Source organism: Panulirus ornatus, chromosome 55 (assembly GCF_036320965.1).
Source record: "Panulirus ornatus isolate Po-2019 chromosome 55, ASM3632096v1, whole genome shotgun sequence".
NCBI lineage: Eukaryota > Metazoa > Arthropoda > Malacostraca > Decapoda > Palinuridae > Panulirus > Panulirus ornatus.
The window spans coordinates 16,794,316-16,815,449 of record NC_092278.1 but is presented as its reverse complement, the minus strand read 5'-3'; the positions used below and the strand labels follow the sequence as shown (position 1 = coordinate 16,815,449).

Genomic DNA, 21,134 nt, shown 5'->3' with positions numbered 1-21,134 from the left:
TCAAATGGTAAACAGTACGGAGAACGGACCTAATATAAATAAATAAAGGCAGCAGGTTTGGATGGTATTGCAGTGGAATTTATTAAAAAAGGGGGTGACTGTATTGTTGACTGGTTGGTAAGGTTATTTAATGTATGTATGACTCATGGTGAGGTGCCTGAGGATTGACGGAATGCGTGCATAGTGCCATTGTACAAAGGCAAAGGGGATAAGAGTGAGTGCTCAAATTACAGAGGTATAAGTTTGTTGAGTATTCCTGGTAAATTATATGGGAGGGTATTGATTGAGAGGGTGAAGGCATGTACAGAGCATCAGATTGGGGAAGAGCAGTGTGGTTTCAGAAGTGGTAGAGGATGTGTGGATCAGGTGTTTGCTTTGAGAAATGTATGTGAGAAATACTTAGAAAAGCAAATGGATTTGTATGTAGCATTTATGGATCTGGAGAAGGCATATGATAGAGATGCTCTGTGGAAGGTATTAAGAATATATGGTGTGGGAGGCAAGTTGTTAGAAGCAGTGAAAAGTTTTTATCGAGGATGTAAGGCATGTGTACGTGTAGGAAGAGAGGAAAGTGATTGGTTCTCAGTGAATGTAGGTTTGCGGCAGGGGTGTGTGATGTCTCCATGGTTGTTTAATTTGTTTATGGATGGGGTTGTTAGGGAGGTAAATGCAAGAGTTTTGGAAAGAGGGGCAAGTATGAAGTCTGTTGGGGATGAGAGAGCTTGGGAAGTGAGTCAGTTGTTGTTCGCTGATGACACAGCGCTGGTGGCTGATTCATGTGTGAAACTGCAGAAGCTGGTGACTGAGTTTGGTAAAGTGTGTGGAAGAAGAAAGTTAAGAGTAAATGTGAATAAGAGCAAGGTTATTAGGTACAGTAGGGTTGAGGGTCAAGTCAATTGGGAGGTGAGTTTGAATGGAGAAAAACTGGAGGAAGTGAAGTGTTTTAGATATCTGGGAGTGGATCTGGCAGCGGATGGAACCATGGAAGCGGAAGTGGATCATAGGGTGGGGGAGGGGGCGAAAATTCTGGGGGCCTTGAAGAATGTGTGGAAGTCGAGAACATTATCTCGGAAAGCAAAAATGGGTATGTTTGAAGGAATAGTGGTTCCAACAATGTTGTATGGTTGCGAGGTGTGGGCTATGGATAGAGTTGTGCGCAGGAGGATGGATGTGCTGGAAATGAGATGTTTGAGGACAATGTGTGGTGTGAGGTGGTTTGATCGAGTGAGTAACGTAAGGGTAAGAGAGATGTGTGGAAATAAAAAGAGCGTGGTTGAGAGAGCAGAAGAGGGTGTTTTGAAGTGGTTTGGGCACATGGAGAGGATGAGTGAGGAAAGATTGACCAAGAGGATATATGTGTCGGAGGTGGAGGGAACAAGGAGAAGAGGGAGACCAAATTGGAGGTGGAAAGATGGAGTGAAAAAGATTTTGTGTGATCGGGGCCTGAACATGCAGGAGGGTGAAAGGAGGGCAAGGAACAGAGTGAATTGGAGCGATGTGGTATACCGGGGCTGACGTGCTGTCAGTGGATTGAATCAAGGCATGTGAAGCGTCTGGGGTAAACCATGGAAAGCTGTGTAGGTATGTATATTTGCGTGTGTGGACGTATGTATATACATGTGTATGGAGGGGGGTTGGGCCATTTCTTTCGTCTGTTTCCTTGCGCTACCTCGCAAACGCGGGAGACAGCGACAAAGTATAGAAAAAAAAAAAAAAATATATATATATATATATATATATATATATATATATATATATATATATATATATATATGTATATATATATATATATATATATATATATATATATATATATATATATATGCGTGCATGCGTACATGCATACATACATATATATACATACATACATACATACATATACTGATTTTACCGCAACCTTAAAGGTGCAGGGGGCACATGCTTCTGGTTTTATATAATAATGATAATAATATGAATAATAGTAATAATCCCTGGGGATAGGGGAGAAAGAATACTTCCCACGTATTCCCTGCGTGTCGTAGAAGGCGACTAAAAGGGAAGGGAGCGGGGGGCTGGAAATCCTCCCCTCTCGTTTCTTTTTTTTTTTTTTTTTTTTTTTAATTTTCCAAAAGAAGGAACAGAGAAGGGGGCCAGGTGAGGGTATTCCCTCAAAGGCCCAGTCCTCTGTTCTTAACGCTACCTCGCTATCGCGGGAAATGGCGAATAGTATGAAAAAAAAAATATATATATATATATATATATATATATATAAAGGTACTTTTTACTTCTTTAGTGTTAACATTGACAGATGAGAAAGAGAGTCGTGTACTCCATTATTGTTCAAAGTACTACCCTAAAATCACTTCTAACATCTACTCGATATTTCGATGTATGAAATTCCAATCTATGGCCTTTCCGTCTTTCTTGTTTTATCAAGCATGAATATAAAGATCAATGAAGTATTAAACAACTGATCGGCTTCATTAAATCGAGCATGCATAAGCACCGGTTACATCATTCAATAGTATGGGGCCTTCCACGCTATTTTTTTTCCGAATTCATTACATCTTAAATGTTACATTATTTGTTATAGTGAGTAGCTTTGAAAAAAATAAAGTTCGTGTTTCCGCTCCTTCTGTTAATTTAGAACTAGGGTCAGTCTGGATCAATCACACTCTCCGTTGACAGCCGCCAACAAATGTAACATAAATGCCCTGTTTGTTTTGTCGACTACATTTCTGCATTTACCAGTTTATCCTCAAATTACCTACTTATAATCTACGGGGAGGGTATTTTACACACGTGAGGACCGATTTCTCAGGTCCAACATGCATGCACAGAAAATCCAAAGTTCCTAGATATTTTACACGTGAAGAGTAAAAGCCACTATGTTGACTGTAAATTCAGTTAGCCTTCAGTTATCATTTACACATCCCAAAGCTAATGGGGCCATACCACTTGGCGGTGTTCTCGATCGGTATGTACACACACCCACTGCTCTTGGCTTGACAGCACATTCATTTTTGAGAAAAGACCCATCTTGTCATCTCTATCCCTGTCACACTTATGCCAACCTCAACAGATGCTTTTGGAATTCTCACTTGTGCCATACTTACCATTACAGACCTATCAAGGGATTCTGCTGAGGAAATTACAATTGTAGTTCTTTTATCTCAGGGGATAGGGGAGAAAGAATACTTCCCACGTTTTTCCTGCGTGTCGTAAAAGGAGACTAAAAGGGGGGAGGGGCTGGAAGTCCTCCCCAACAGTTTTTTTAATTTTCCAAAAGAAGGAACAGAGAAGGGGGCCAAATAAGGATATTCCTTCCAAGGATCAGTCCTCTGTTCTTAAAGCTACCTCACTAACACGGAAAATGGCGAATATGTATGAAGGAGTTCTTTCCTACTGTGAACTCCATTTCTTTGGGGTGTTTGCCACCACTGTAACACTTAGAATGACTGGCTTGCCATGCATGAAGCAGTGTTGGAGGAATTAATATTCTGCTAGACTAGTTAGGCTTACAAATCAGGGTTTAATGCATGATAGGATTGGGCCATGATGCACGTATCATTGAAGACTGTAAAGTACAAGAATACTTTTGCTATAACAACAAACATAGCATCAGTCCTCTAATGAGTTCAGATAAAACTGCTCAGCATTAAAATATATCATAAGACCTGTCATCAAACTGGGAAGAAAAGAAGTACTTCTCCGTATCACATGGAAAGTCAAAGGAATTCAAAAGTTAGGTAAACCAAACTAAAAATCCACAGCGTGCTGCATATCTGTGGCTATACTACATAGGTACTTTTTCAAAGGGTTAAGATTTATTATAAAATGCATGTATTTGAGATTAATCAAAGGATAAATGAGGAGGTCTTGTGAACATATGGCTTTATTGATATGTCCCTCCATAGTAAATGGAAAAGATCCTCACACTCTGGCCAATATTGGCATGACATTAATTATGTGGATCTTTTGGAGGCTACATTAAAGCCTTAAATTTCATCTTCTTTGCTGTGTGTATGCTATCTGATGTTTCAAATGAAGTAGAAAACAGCAAGTATCACAATTTCAATGCAGATGCTATCATTCTCCACATTCCTTTTCATATATTGTGTTTACATATGGCATGCTAATGAATGAACATAAAAGGACAACAAAATAATTGCTGGGCTAATCCAGAGTTTCAAATACCTTTTTAGAGCAATAAAATGCTAACAGAATACAATGTACTCAAGTTCTGGAAGGTCAGTATCACCATAATATGAAAGGTTGTGGTAAAATTCCTCTGATACAAACTATACAAAGCTATGAGCTGTTCTTGTTTAAAAGAAATGTTTCTAACAGAAACTCATTAACAACATATGGATAATTTTTATCATATACTGTACTGTACTGCATTGGTATATAGTAAATACAGCTCAAAGCAGTATCCATACACTGTAATGAGACAACTGCATCAATCTTTATGAAATCAAAAGTAAGGTAAACACTTAATGGATAAGTTTGAAAACCTTATCACTGGCTTCTTGACATTCACATGTAGCTGAACATTTCAAAACAGAACAAAGCAAACACAGAACATTTTTGAACACAAAAAGCAAGTATGGGAGAGTGCATCTCTACTCAATGACCTGAATGAATACGGAATGTAAAGGCAGGAGCTAAACAACCTTAAGTTACATGTAAATAAATGATTTGCAGGTTAATGGGTATGATGCTTTGTTAACAGTTTGTACCAGAAAAATATACCTAAAATATTACAAAGTTTTATATCCCATGGGCTTTATTCAATTTTGTTTACAAGAATGGAAATATTCTCTAACATTACTGCAATTCTTAACAAACTTCACAACCTAATACCATAAACTGAAATTTGACTTTATATTTCTTGCTGCATACATTTTTCTATGAAATTGTGGTAACTGATAAATACCTTGGAACATTTCTAAAATATATTTGTCTATCTCAATAAAATGTCATGATTTTTCTAGTTAGCAAATTCACACATAACAAGAGTACCTGATTTCTCGTCTCATTCTTTTACGTAAAATATTAAGATGATGTTTACACAATAAACACAAATCAACATCATCATGATCAGTTTGAAAGAGATTTGCAGTATACCATGTATGGCATGGTAAAGTACGAAATAAAAAGTCTACTCGGTATTTCCTTCATCAGATTATAATATTCTACTTTCAATACATCAAATTTACTGTATGACAGTTTCTGCATAACCTATGACCCTTGTGAGTGTTTTAATACATGAAGACTGCCACTGCCATTGTTTTGGAGGAAATGTACATACCTAATAAACTTTAATAATTTGAAAAAACATCAATGTTTTAAAACAAAAGCATTCTTGGTATACATGATCATTTTCAGTTTTAGACACTTCATACATGTTGAGCTGGTACTCTAAAAAGTCTTTCACATCACACTTAAATCACATAATTTGCATATCATGGAATGAATTTAACTATTCATCTCTACAATAATAATGAGAGGAGGAAAAAACCTTAAAAGTCTGATACTGTACAGGCAAGATACCAAAAATATTACCACATGTATCTGTCAACAATACAAGCTTTTAATTAAACAGCAAACAAAATTTCTTACAAGAATATCTAATACCAAATGGACACATAATTGCTTAGAAAAATGGAATTTTGAAAGCCACACTGAGATTGCTGCCATACAAGGGGATCATTATTAGCACACCCAAACATGAATGACTTGAGCTACATCTGTTAGGGAAACAACAGATCCCATCATCTGAAGAATAATTTCCTAAACAAGAAATCAAAATTAGATGTCCCCTTCCCATATAATATTAATATACTTGCACAACAAGACTATACTCAGTGTAAATGAGAATTATTTTTACTTTTTGTATCATTAAAGGCACATGAAATTCACATGTAAAAATAACACTACTTCTGATCATAAGACATAAATATAGTCCACCACAGAGGGACAATAAAACTGATAAATCATGCCAATAGACACTTAAAAAGCATATGACGTAGTACTGGAGTTAAATACTACATACTGTTTAAAACTATGAAACTTTGTTAAACTTTTATAACTTTCCTTAAAAATAGGGCAAAGTTAATACTAAAACAGGACATGAGTTAACACTTACAGACAGACAAAAAAGTTAAATGGTATGATTCAAGCTCAGCATAGTTTCACTGCATCTTGAAATTTCAAACTTTTTGATACAATTACATCTCAAGAATCATGGGGCACCATAGATACAGCAGGTATTTAAGCTATTTCTAGGTATGTGACTAGAGCCATTATTTCAGGTATAATGCATACATAATATCAGTAATAGGAAGGTCTCGCTAACACTAGACTCAAATAGTATAAATATAATAAGAAATCTAAGTAATATACTGTCAAATAAAATCACAGTGTTTAATACTGTATTTAACTAAAATGAATACTCATTAACATTTTACATAAAAGCTTAATTATTTATGAAATTAACAAGTTTCGAAAGACAGAAAGATTTAAGAAAAAGTAAACTGGACTCAAGGCTTTTCATTACCATCTTGGCTACACTTAAAGCCAACTAACATGGAAAAGTCTTTACGGACGGCTGGGTAGAAGTGTCTTCTTAGCTCATCTAGTTATTACTGTCCTTAACTGCTGCCATTTTTTTGCTGGACTGACTAAGATCATGCACTTTAGGATTCAGAAGTAGAGGGTATAGACACAAAAGAAGTGCAATTGCTTGTTTTCAACCCTATTCCCGTGAGACATGAAGAAATGAAGCAAAGTTTAAGTTAGGTGGCAAGACCTAATCAGTGTTGCAAGTGGAGAGCGAAGAGAAATTACAGGATGTGGTGTGAGTCTTACATGGTGGATGAAAAGAGGAAGGTGAAGACAAATGTCAAAGGTTTAGTGAAGTGGTAGACTCTGCAATACCATACAGAATAAATACAGCACCTACAGTACAAGATTATGATAAGTGATAAACTGCTGGAAGATATCAGAAAATTTAAGGCCAGGATTAGTCTTATGAAAACATGGCACACTAAAATGAGAGATAAATTAGAAAGATTTCCATTGATGATATGGTTCAACAGAAATTTGGCCAACTTGTAAACCTTATCTCCCACTGTTAACTTTTAAGGTATAAAATCTTCCTAAAAAATTCTGCATCATCTCTCCCATGAATAATTTACCAAATAAGCAACTTCATATAAAGAAATTATTCTTACTTGTACAGATAATGTCCAGTTAAAGCTACTGTAGCATACACCTGCTTGATAGTAGATGTGATAAGTCAAATTTCTTGTATTAACACCCTAATCTTACTTAATATAGGTTTGGATATGCCATGCCCCTACCAATACAATTGCTAGCTTCATAACAGAAAGGGTATAATTAAACACTCATTTTAAGAATAAGTTGAGCTTTTTTGAGCTTTTAAAATCAATCATAATTATTTTTCTGTTCTAACTCAAACAGACATAGAACCAACTGAGCTTTATCTCCACTGCCAAAGACACTTGTGTTCAACATAAGGCTTATGAATATCACTGCTTTGTTCCAGAAGTCAGCCAAGCATGCATACCAACATTATTCATTTTGTAATTAGAGATTCAAGCCAACCAGCTCCAGCACAATAAAATGCACTCCACAAATGAATGTGGTTAGTTAATGGAATAATAACTATGTTCACTTAAGACTTTTACAATGCCATACTGTAATGATACACCCAACTTTAAGGCCTCTAGCTTGACCCATTCCAAATTTCCGTTTGGGAAAGAGAAGAATACAATTATGTGTTGACTACAATTCAACTTCATTACATGCACGTATTTACTTTTGTATGAAGAAAGCTGAACGATTAATGCGCAGTAAGAAAGAGTACTCTGATAGTGTTACGATCTTACTCAATGTGGCCAGGCAGATGTACATGTGCTCTAAACAAAGCTTATACCACACATTTGGTTAAGCATAGGTGGCAAGCACAAAAACTACTAACCATGACATAGCCCCATTTGGATATAAAAAGCTTGTAGGTAATGATTAATAACCATTAAGATGACTATTAAGATTACAAACATTCACTTCCTTAAAGATCCTTCACCTCTTAAGTAGGCATCTGAAATTCTCAGTTTCTAAAAAATAGGTGGTTTTCAAGTAAAGGGATAAACAAAATCTATCTTTCTTTGAAATAAAAAGATACAGTAATAATAATACAACCAAGAAATAAAGTGAAACAGGCCTTAGCTCACTCAGAGAAAATGAATTTCTGGTGGGAGCATATTTGCCAAAACAGAGATAAGTACTACAGAGCCTGTTGGTGTCATTTCTAACAGGCAGTGTCACTGCCACCTTGTGTATATTATAGTGTTTTGATGCATCTGGTTCCTCTTATAACCTTATGTTATGACTTTTTTTGGGTAAGGAACACTAACTTTCCAGTATCTACAATCAGTGTCCAGTATTCATCTACTTCTTCTGCAGATTTTAAGACAAAAGAAGTAGCAAGCACTCTCAAATTTTCTCATTTTTCGTATTTTCTTTGCTTGGTATACGCATAAAAAACACTTATATTTTGGTATAAAAACTCTCACAGTGAATTTGGAAGATATAGGACACACTTTCTGGGTCTATGGTCCTACATAAAAGTTTATGCAGTGCATCTGAGATGATAGGAATTTCAATGCTACCACTCATAAAAGATCTATTTCTCTACGTTCAATTAGTATTGTCACACACTCACTTGTTCTGATTCATACATCACTCTGTTATACATCGTTGAATGCCAAGCATGTTGGATGGGAATGTCCTAAGAGGATCTGTTTCATTGTATAACTGATGAGTATTTCTTGCTAAGTGCTTTATTTTTGTGGTTTGCAGCTTTGTTACATTTGCTTTTGAATGGAGCAGATTAATTGGTTGCTGAGGATGCTATGGAATTTTTTTTCCAAATCTAAAGCCAGTTAGTGTTCAGAGTTTGAGTGTTGCTTTTGTATTAATATCATCAATGTGCAGAGTGAATGTTATGCGTGGGTTGTATGATTTTTTTTTTTTTTTTTTTTTTGCTTTGTCGCTGTCTCCTGCATTTGCGAGGTAGTGCAAGGAAACAGACGAAAGAAATGGCCCAACCCACCCCCATACACATGTATATACATACGTCCACACACGCAAATATACATACCTACACAGCTTTCCATGGTTTACCCCAGACGCTTCACATGTCCTGATTCAATCCACTGACAGCACGTCAACCCCGGTATACCACATCGATCCAATTCACTCTATTCCTTGCCCTCCTTTCACCCTCCTGCATGTTCAGGCCCCGATCACACAAAATCTTTTTCACTCCATCTTTCCACCTCCAATTTGGTCTCCCACTTCTCCTCGTTCCCTCCACCTCCGACACATATATCCTCTTGGTCAATCTTTCCTCACTCATTCTCTCCATGTGCCCAAACCATTTCAAAACACCCTCTTCTGCTCTCTCAACCACGCTCTTTTTATTTCCACACATCTCTCTTACCCTTACGTTACTTACTCGATCAAACCACCTCACACCACACAATGTCCTCAAACATCTCATTTCCAGCACATCCATCCTCCTGCGCACAACTCTATCCATAGCCCACGCCTCGCAACCATACAACATTTTTGGAACCACTATTCCTTCAAACATACCCATTTTTGCTTTCAGAGATAATGTTCTCGACTTCCACACATTCTTCAAGGCTCCCAGGATTTTCGCCCTCTCTCCCACCCTATGATCCACTTCCGCTTCAATGGTTCCATCCGCTGCCAGATCCACTCCCAGATATCTAAAACACTTTACTTCCTCCAGTTTTGCTCCATTCAAACTTACCTCCCAATTGACTTGACCCTCAACCCTACTGTACCTAATAACCTTGCTCTTATTCACATTTACTCTTAACTTTCTTCTTTCACACACTTTACCAAACTCAGTCACCAGCTTCTGCAGTTTCTCACATGAATCAGCCACCAGCGCTGTATCATCAGCGAACAACAACTGACTCACTTCCCAAGCTCTCTCATCCACAACAGACTTCATACTTGCCCCTCTTTCCAAAACTCTTGCATTTACCTCCCTAACAACCCCATCCATAAATAAATTAAACAACCATGGAGACATCACACACCCCTGCTGCGAACCTACATTCACTGAGAACCAATCACTTTCCTCTCTTCCTACACGTACACATGCCTTATATCCTCGATAAAAACTTTTCACTGCTTCTAACAACTTGCCTCCCACACCATATATTCTTAATACCTTCCACAGAGCATCTCTATCAACTCTATCATATGCCTTCTCCAGATCCATATATGCTACATACAAATCCATTTGCTTTTCTAAGTATTTCTCACATACATTCTTCAAAGCAAACACCTGATCCACACATCCTCTACCACTTCTGAAACCACACTGCTCTTCCCCAATCTGATGCTCTGTACATACCTTCACCCTCTCAATCAATACCCTCCCATATAATTTACCAGGAATACTCAACAAACTTATACCTCTGTAATATGAGCACTCACTCTTATCCCCTTTGCCTTTGTACAATGGCACTATGCACGCATTCCGCCAATCCTCAGGCACCTCACCATGAGTCATACAAACATTAAATAACCTTACCAACCAGTCAATAATACAGTCACCCCCTTTTTTAATAAATTCCACTGCATGTATGTATTTATATTTATATATCTTATTTATTATACTTTGTAACTGTCTCCCGCATTAGCGAGGTAGTGCAAGAAACAGACAAAAGAATGGCCCAACCCACCCACGTATACATGTATATACATACACGTCCACACACGCACATATACATACCTATACATTTTAACGTATACATATATATACATACAAAGACATATACATGTTGTATGTAAAAGCCAAAAAGGTCACTGTTCTGTTCCGTGGAAGTTAGTGTCCATTCCAGGAGGCTGGAGGGTGTGAGCTGGTTTCATGTCTGTCTAGGGTTAAAAGAGTGATTGAAGACTTCTGTAGAAATGTAAGGACCAACTGAAGCACACTACATGCACTATTCTCTGACCTCTTGCCCATCCTGATAACACTCACTCTAGCTCATCCAGTAGACAAAAAAACATAACACAAACTACAGGAAAGCAGACTGGCCAGCCTTCACAGAGTACATGGAAACGTTTCAAAAACTCAGTATAGATGACTCATACACTGATCATGCAATCTCATTCTTCATCAGCATTTCTGACCATGCCAGCAAAAAAACACATACCACAAGGGTACAGACAGAAATACAGCCCAGATTTCTCCCTTTTTTTTAAGATACACACCTCATAAGGCATAGAAACCTGCTTAGACACAACTGCACACCATCATCAGACATGGAATAAATTCAAACTTGAAATATATCATCATTATCCTAATCACTGAAAGACAAACTGAAAACTGGCACTCCTTCCTCAACACAATGAACCACAAGACCCACAACAACCAACTCTAGTGCACTTTAAAGAAAATCCACTCTTATTGCACCAGCCCAGCCCCCACTAATGAATCACTCCTGACCTATTCCAATGAAATCTCTTCTCCCAAAGAATGCACAAAACATACTTGAGACACACTATCAAAAAGTCAGCCACAATCCATCCTCACCCCTAAATAAGGTAGTTAACAAAAATCTACACAAAATCCATCCAGAAACAACTGCCTAGCCCACCATTCATTCATGGTGATACAATTAAAACCTTAAAGAATCCCCTGCTACAGGCCCTGTTAACATATTGAACTTTCACAACAACATCATGGCCCATTTGCAATCAAAGCACTTACAGATATCTTCAACTACTCCTAGCTACACAACAAAATCCCTAACACCTGGAAACATACCAACATAATACCAATCCTAAAACCCTCCTACTGTTCTAATCACTTTCATCCTCAATGTCCACACTAAGAAAAAAAATCATCCATAAAAAAATCAAATAAAACATCCCACTCTCATCCACACAGCATCATTTCAGACCCAAACACTCTACACTGAGTTACACAACATACCCACAATAGATTCACCAAACCACAAGCCCCTCCTGCACAGTACTAGTGGCAACAGACATCATCAAAGCATTTGACACTGTCCCTCAACACATCCTAGCACAAAAAATACTTGACACCACCATCCACAACAACAAAAGGGGGTTGGCTAACTTCATAGCTGTTGCTATTTCAACCACTCATTATGGCTTTACCTCTAAAGCACTTAACTTCTACTATAAAGGTTCCAAAGGAGCAGTCCTTTCTCCACCTTTCTTCAACCTCTTCCTACACAACCTCCAATTACTTCAGGTAAACCTCAGCATGAAGGTCCTTTTGTATACAGATGACCTCTTAATCAGATTAAATCATGGCATCAAACATAGAACATTACATTACACAACTGGATCTTCACAGAAGTCTTCAATAACTAATTTATCCCCCAACAGACATGAATCCAGCCCTCCCTCCAGTCACTTTAAATCCACTGAGTAGAGCACCAACCATTCTAGGCATTACATACTACACACAAAAGTAATATACAAACTAAATACTCTCAGAACACTAACTGGCATGAGATGTGGACAAAAAAGAATCCCTCAACATCCTATATAAACAATCTGTCCATCCCACTTCTGGGGCAACAAGCATAAATAATATTCATACAAGGAAAAGGAAGAAACCATACTGGAGATTGAATGATGAAGTGAATATGATTTTGAATGCTCAGGGGCTGAACATGCAGAAGGGTGAAAGGCACACATGTGATAGTGTATTGGAGAGATGTAGTATAAAAAGAACAGTGTACTGTTAATTGACTGAACAAGGGCATATGAAGCAGCCAGGGGAAACTAGGAAAGGTCTGTGGGGTCTGGTTGTGGATAGGAGACTGTAGTTTTGGTCCATTACACATGACAGAGAGAATGGATTTGAGCAAATGAGGCCTTTTCTTTGTCTGTTCCTAGTGCTGCCTTGCTAATATGGGAAACAACTAAGAAATATTAAAGACCTCTTATCACTATATAGCAAATACTGCTAAATTTCATTAACACTGAAACTTAAGTGTATGATCTTTGTCATTCAGTAATGCAGAAAACTTTCCAAGTGACTTTGGCTCCAGCACAGCTGGGATGGCAAAGCTCAGAATAAGTAAAGTACATGTTACTTTGCACAAGTGTGAGCTGCTCTGAACATGACCAGGTAAAAGAGAAAAGTAATATAATGGAACCCCCTCTGTACTGGTTTACAGTAGTCTACTGAAACTGATACCCAGCACGAGAAAAATAGAGAAAGTTCCGAAAGCAAAAAGAGAAATACAGAATATGAACTCACCATTATGCATGACAATCTTCCATAAAATGGCCATATTAAATAATTTGAGAGTAACACTAAAACATTTCAAAGTGGAAATATGGAGCTATCTTCATATCAAATGGAGATAATGGCTTAGTCAGGGAAGTTCATTAAGGTGCAATTAGGAACTGTAGCATTTCAAGAGGGATCTAAGAAGTAACCCCTAATAAGAACCTTTTCCACCTTAGTGTTTGAAAAATCTAAAGCGAGATATTTGTGGTGTTTAGATGTATTATTCTCGCTGAACCATACAATATAATTTTGCAAATTTCATTCAGTCTTCCAGGTTAGGTGCAAACCAATGAGGTTCTACATATCAATCATAACACTACTGTTGCAATATATCTAGAATTACACTGAAGAAAATGTCAAAGTATATATATATATATATATATATATATATATATATATATATATAGTATAAATAAAGTAATCTTACACTGAGCATGCAATGTCTGTCAATATTATGAAGTTTATCACCATGTAACATTATGTCTTCAAAAATGGGAGTCCAAATGAAAACTCCTTAAATTCCTTACTGCTTTTACCCCAGTATCTCTGCAATAATTGTGTTCATAACACTCCATTTCAGATTTTAAATGAGGGAACCATCTGCATACATGAATGTTATACTAACTCATCTGACAAACTTTGGCAGATTATGAAGACACTGTCAAGTCAATAAGATTAACACTGAGTAAATTTGTCTGATGGTAACTAAATTTTCCACGTATGAAATTATGAATGAATACTTAATACCTTTCAATGCAGCAGTTTAAAGAACAAAAGATAAAAAAATCACAGCAAGTTATAATCTTAACGCTAAAAAAATTCAAAATGATAAAACACAATACTGCTTGTCAACAATTACAAGTAGGACACTGCATAAAACAAAGCTAAAATACTTGGTGACCAGAATTAGATACCTACAAGGTTATTATTGCCAAGTTTAAAGTAGATGAATAAATCAGAAAAGATGAAGTATTGGCTACTGGATCATAACATTTCCTTTACTCTCATTCACCATCCCAGTGTAAAAAATAATGGATTTTTTCTTCAAACTACATGTATTTATAAAAAATTTTACATGACCATATACCTACAAACCTAATCTAGGTAAGAGAAATAACTTTCAACTTCTACTAAAGTAATCTACATCTAAGATTACCATTACTGTGTAGTAGGCACTGATTTCTAGTAACACAGAACAAACTCAGGAAGCCGGTAACAAAACACACATGCATATATGTATATATATATATATATATATATATATATATATATATATATATATATATATATATATATATTAATAGTTTACTTGCATACCTACATATAATAACAATATGCAAATTATCTACACAATGTACAGTAATTTACACACAATATTCAAAACATTCACAACATATAGTGTAAAAATCATTAAGTATTCTACAGTATAATACTAGTTATTTATAGCACCAGTGCACTACCAGTGTCTTTAAAAATAAAAAAACTATATTTCAGATAAAAATATAACAATGGAAAATTATCATCATTCAGTGGTGCAGAGGAATTTCAAATTACTGATGTCATTGCTGCTACTTGTGGCCACTGGCCTATCTGCATAACTGTTAAAATAGATACAACATACTGATGACCAATTAAATGCAAACACCCATGAATTCTTTCTTTAAAAATCCGTAAATCATTTCTGAATTTCAATACACCTCGTTCGCCCATGAATACAGACTTCAGCTTTACTTTCTTACAAAAAACTTGTATCTAATGAGTGCATTTCTTGATATCCATCAATTAGGTACATTTCTTATCTATATGAGTGCATTTCACAAAAATTTATAATTTCTATTTGCCTTTAACTTGAAGACCAGATTTTCTTCAAACCAGTAACTCACTCTTGACTTACATACATATTCACATGCTAGGGTAAACAGTACAAGCAGAGTATGTGTTCTTGTTTTTAACCTTTTTCTATGTTTTTAGCACCTTGCATTTAGTTGGCGAGATATGGGATTAGAGATGGCAGACTCTTAACCCATAGGTTAGAGTGTCATAGCGAGTGTTTTTAAGAGGGGAATTTTACACAGTGAAGACTATAAAGTACTTGAGCATCAACACCTAAGTCAACTGCATGAACTGAAACAACATAAAAAATTGAGGTAGTATCATCAGTGAGTCCTGTATGAGGCATATGAAGAAGAGTGGAGGGGTTTCATGAAGGTTCTGTGTTACAAGATGAATGTCAGGAAATAACTAAAGCCTTCTTTAACTTGGATAAAACATCCACATAATTTAGGCATACTGCACAAGCAAACTTATAGACCTGGCAAGTGGAATGGAACAAACTGATAGAAACAAAACTAAACCATTAAGAAATGGTACAAAGGCTCTTTTTGGTATAACAGAAGAGACTGAAGAGAGGCTATAAAATCTAAGGATGAAAGAGTGTTTTAAAAGGTATAAAGAGCATCATGGTATGCTACAATGACCAGTAAGAGCAGGAAAAAATACATTAAAAAATTTGATCTTCCTTGGACTGAAAGACAGAGGTCTTGATACAGACCAGGAAATGAAAACAGATGACACCAAAGCAGTCAACACCCCCTATGATGAAGAATTTCAGACAAGTATTGACGGGATACAGGAAGTGATTAGGCTAGTTATGCTCCCAAGACCCCAGTGATAAGAGTCATCGTTACCAGTCTCCAACGAGACTGACCATGACTGCAAAGAGCATCCTGTAACAATAAAACCTTGGGAATGCATAGTCTTAAGATCTTGCAAAATCTTACACATGTTAGATCTGATGAAAAGGAGATTGCCTACATACTGTCTGATCCATCAGAGGCTAAAAAGGAAGAAAAATGAAAAACTAATTAATGCAAAGCCAAAGACTGGGAACTGATGAAGGGATGGATGGCGTTCTTCTTTTAGTCTTGATTAACCTTGTATCAATCAGCTTAATGATGGAATCTGGAGACAATAAAACTAATGCCTGTATACTGAAGATTGCAAGGGCCCACATGATCTTCAGATGTATCTACTGTCACCAAACTGAATACAATGAGATCATCAGGATGACAGTGTTGAAGCTATGCAAGATAAATGTGGATCAGGTATCTACAGTTGAAGGTGTAAATTATCATATTTATATTCATTTAGCATACTTAATCGCTGTTTCCCGTGTCAGTGAGGTAGCTCCTGGAAACAGACGAAGAATTGCCCATCAACTTATATACACATACGCACATATACATATGTATACATATACATACACAGACATATACATATATACACACGTATATATTCATACTTGCTTGCCTTCATCGATTCCTGTAGCTACCCCGTCCCATTTGCTCAAGGTTATACTGCGAGTGAAAAATCACATTTGGGAGTTCAGTCTCATCAAAGAACTTCTCACTCCTAAGGGAATCTAGTTCCCTGCTGCTGCAATTAGTGCAGCACTGGCAGGTAGTGGTTGGTAGGTAGCTACTGACAAGGGAGATATATTACCGGTAATACCTGCCTGGGTATTGGGAGAGTTAGTAATGGCTGTGTACTGATCCAGCACTTCACTGTTTGTCAAGTTGCACTCCTCTGACCAAGGAATTTGTCTTTTCTTTCTGCCTCACCCACAACTGGACAGCTGGTATTCTGTTTACAAACATAGAAAATCTCCTTGTCACACAGAACACCTGACAACACTTAACTTACACAACTCATTCTTAGTAACTTTAGATTTTCCAGGGGTGAGTACCATGTGTCAGCTCTGCCTTTTGGCAAAATAGTTGAAGTGACAGAGAGAAATAGTAGACAGGAACATTAGGTAGAAATATTGGGAAGAAATAATTGGTGTGAAGATTTGACAGGAGCATTAGGTAGAAGTAGCATGTTGGAATATTAGGTAGAAACAAAAGGTAGGATTAGTCGGTAGGAAATTTAAGGCAGAAGCCTCAGGAAACACTGTGCTTCAGTTGTCCTCCACCAGTGGCCTGTTAAGGGTGACACACTAAAGGATATGAAAAGGCAATAGAGTTCACCAGTTATGGAGACTTTTGCCATGGCCACCCCATTGAGGAAGTTCGAGGAAGGAATTGGCATCAGGGATATAGATAGATAGATAGATGGAAAAAAACGTTTTCTTCTCAACACAAATTTCTTAAGATTTCTCACACAAGTACCATATACAAAAATACCAGGTTAGAAAGAGACCAGGGAAGGGTCTCACAATTAATCACAGAGCCATGGGACCTACTGTATGAATAAAGATTATAAATTTCCTGAGCTTTAGGTGAACCTGAAGAAAATGGAAGGTCAAGAGAGAGTTGATCCAAGCTTTTAAACTACTAAATCATACTGAAAATGTAAATTATTTTAAGATTTTTCTCTTAGCAACTGAAAACCATTATGGAATATAAGATGGCACTTGCTTAAAAACATCAAACTCAATCATAATACCATTAAAAGAACCTTCTTTAGTGCCACAACATAAAAATTCTTGAAATGCACAGTTTATAGTCCTAAACAAATCTTTAGAACAACTATCATTAGTACATAAAAATATTATGAGTCTCAACACCCCTAATCTCTTACTCACATATGTAGGTCACTCATAAAGTTAAAGGTAAGCCACATCCAGTGAGTTATCCTGTGCCTGTCTAAACTGTCATAGAATGGAAACAAGATTACATCTCCAGGTCAACCAAAATTAAGCAATTAACTGTGTATGCACAAGCATATCACTGAATGACTGTTCAAGACTCACAGCTCATTCCACTTAATTCCAAATTAGGCCATCACTATATCTGCATATCAGCTTGCTATTTCAAACCTTTATCTCATTCTTCTGAGATCATCAAAGTATCAATGTACCCTGCTGCAGTAGCAACTGGTGTAATTTCTCTTCTAATAAGACACTTTCCACATCACTCAAATCTCAATCATACAAGAACTTAGAATAAACCTAAAGTGCTTGTGGATAAGACTGTAGCTCAGGGAAGGGCTTAAGCCTGTTCCATGGTATATACAAACCAGGTATCACTGGACCACTAGCCTATGAAAGAGACTCCTTACACTCCAGCTGATTTTCCCAATACAGAATAGTAAACTATCTAAGAACTTTAATCTTTTCTTTCATGCTTTCAAAATCCAAGATTCATATCACTATCTTTTCCATGTAGTTAAATCCTTCCTAGTAACTCAAAACTTAATTAAAGGTGACAAGTAATTGAGTTGGTCTCAGTTATTATAATCATAAGCTCTGCAACTTTTAGGTTTTGAGCCAAATGAGCAAGAGAAGTTAGTTATTCATTTTAGTTTTCAGTCCCCCCTTAAGAACTTGAGCATGATATGCCCAGAAGATATAAAATCACCCATCCAAATCAAATACATTTTCATCATTTCCTATAATCTTGCAAAGAAAAATGACTTATGAGAATCAACAAATTACTACATGTACATTCCTGTCTAAGAAACAGTCCTTTTCAAGATATTCATTGACCACACGTAGGTGTTGCACCAGTTTTGTCATGAGAATAATTACCAAACATTTTTCCTAACCAACACAAGCTTATTACCTCATGATCTAAATAAGGAATGTCAGTATTGAGTTACTGGCCAGAAAACATGCCTTTACAAGAAAGATGTTTACTTTGTACTTTGCCTGAACTTTCCTATTCACCAATTCCAATGTTTTGAAAGTAAGCTGTGAGCCATGTGCTGATCATTAAGGGTCAGAATCAACCCAGGATGCAATCAAGGAAGGGCCACTTGATCGAGGTATACAACAAAGGTATGTACAAAAATATGTATATCATCATTAAAGTATGGTGAATAATTTCATATATAAATGGTCAATTATATTCCTGTCATAGTTTCTTTGGTCCAGGACACTTGCTAATATCAATGCCACAGAGGGTTTTATGGCCCCATTGGCTTCAGTCTGGATAATCGGAATGTTTATACATGTTTAAAGGAGAAAACAGATATTCCTATACCCTAAGTATGCTCTGGCAAGCCTGAAACTATTTCCTTTTATGCCTGACTATTTGTAACATCAAGTCAGCCCCACATTCAAATCATGCTGACTTAGGTCAAAGAAGAGTTATTCATGCAGGTGAAGAAAACGGCCTACCTTGTTTCAATACAATTTTTCTCAATAAAGCAGCTTATAATCAGGCAATTTATTCCTCTTCACAGTAAAGCATTAATCATGGAAAAATATATAATCCATTAATTACATACTTTTTCTTCATTTTGGGGAAATGCTACTGATAAAATGGATGAACAAGATACTATTTCATTCCATAGGTCTTGCAAGACAGGCACTACTAGAAAAAGAAACATCTAAAAACTACTGAAAACATTAAACAATATAATTTTTCAAATATATTTTCAATCTATTTCATTAATATTGCATTGTGAACATAATGTTACCTCACAAATCATATTAGATTAAAATCCTGCTGTTTAGTTTTTCATTAATAATTCAAAATATGAGAATACCTAATAAATATAATTCCAATGAAAAGTACAATTTTACAGCATCAATTTTATTTGATTACAATGAATTTCACTTGCTATATAGGCTCAATAACAAGGTTTGTTCCTAAACATATGAAATGTTATCAACAAAGAAACAGTTTTCTAGTTTAGTGCCTTCTGTGAGCAGCTGCAGCAGCAGCGGCAGCAGCAGCAGTTAATCTGGCATGCTCTTGAGCTACTTCCAATTTCTTCTGCTCACTGCCTGCAGCTACATATGAGAACACACAGAGCACTGCATAGCAAATCTGGTCTGCCTGTAGAAAACATTTACATCATAAGAAAGTCAAACAGTTTCATTAGTAGTTAATTTAAAAACCTGTTACATCATGCATCATATTTCATTATACTAACACATAAATAATCATTTAGACAAAATTATTCACAAAAGTGTTTCTAGACTCTGCCCAGAAGTGGTAACACCACTATAGAAAAAGCCACATTTAATGGGGATAAATCATCAGTAGAAAAATAAGGAGTAAAGCTTCTCAAAGGACATCCTCACCTTGAAGAGGCCCACCACACTTGCTCCTGCATGAAGTGCAGCTCCATAGCTACAAGAGCCCTACTAAAGAGGTCTTGGTGCTACCTCACCAATGCAGAATATGGTAAACTTATGAAAAAAAAAAAAATCATAATAATGATAATGTTAATACCAATAATGATAATACTTTACTTCTCACTTCTTCATCGCTTCCCACTGTAACGAGGTAATAATAAGTAATACTACATGAGGGGAAGATTTCCAACCTCTAAATCCTTCCTCTCTTATCCATTGTCTACGAGAAATAGGAGATACATTGATAGTATTCTTTATTCCTACCCAAAATCGTTTTGACAAATAATAATAATAATAATAATAATAATAATAATAATAATAATAATAATAATAATAATAATAATAAAATAATAATAATAATAATAATAATAATAATAATAATAATAATAATAATAATAACAACAACAATAATTAGTATTCATCTGTTATCCCCCTGTTAAAGGAGGGTGCACTTTCTAGCACAAACATCAACTGACCCAGCTAGTTAAATTGAACAATGAAACTTGTGTCTTACAGGATGCAGAACAAGCCTTTATGGCAAAAATGGGAAGGATCTAGGAATTCCAATAAATGTAAACTGAATGTAATAATAATAATAATAATAATAATAATAATAATAATAACAATAATAATAATAACAAATAATAATAATAATGA

General features: G+C 36.1%; 1 protein-coding gene across 15 annotated transcripts in view; it reads right to left on the bottom strand.

The window, feature by feature from the left end:
• Positions 1–5,338: 5,338 nt before the first annotated feature.
• Rab3-GEF (Rab3 GDP-GTP exchange factor) overlaps positions 5,339–21,134 on the bottom strand; it is a 356,394-nt gene continuing 340,598 nt past the window's right edge. For all 15 annotated transcript variants that reach the window (XM_071692889.1, XM_071692877.1, XM_071692876.1 and 12 more), the window contains one exon: positions 5,339–20,175. In XM_071692889.1, the coding sequence (XP_071548990.1) occupies positions 20,029–20,175 (147 nt within the window). In that variant the 3' untranslated portion in view covers positions 5,339–20,028. The remainder of the gene's footprint in view (positions 20,176–21,134) is intronic.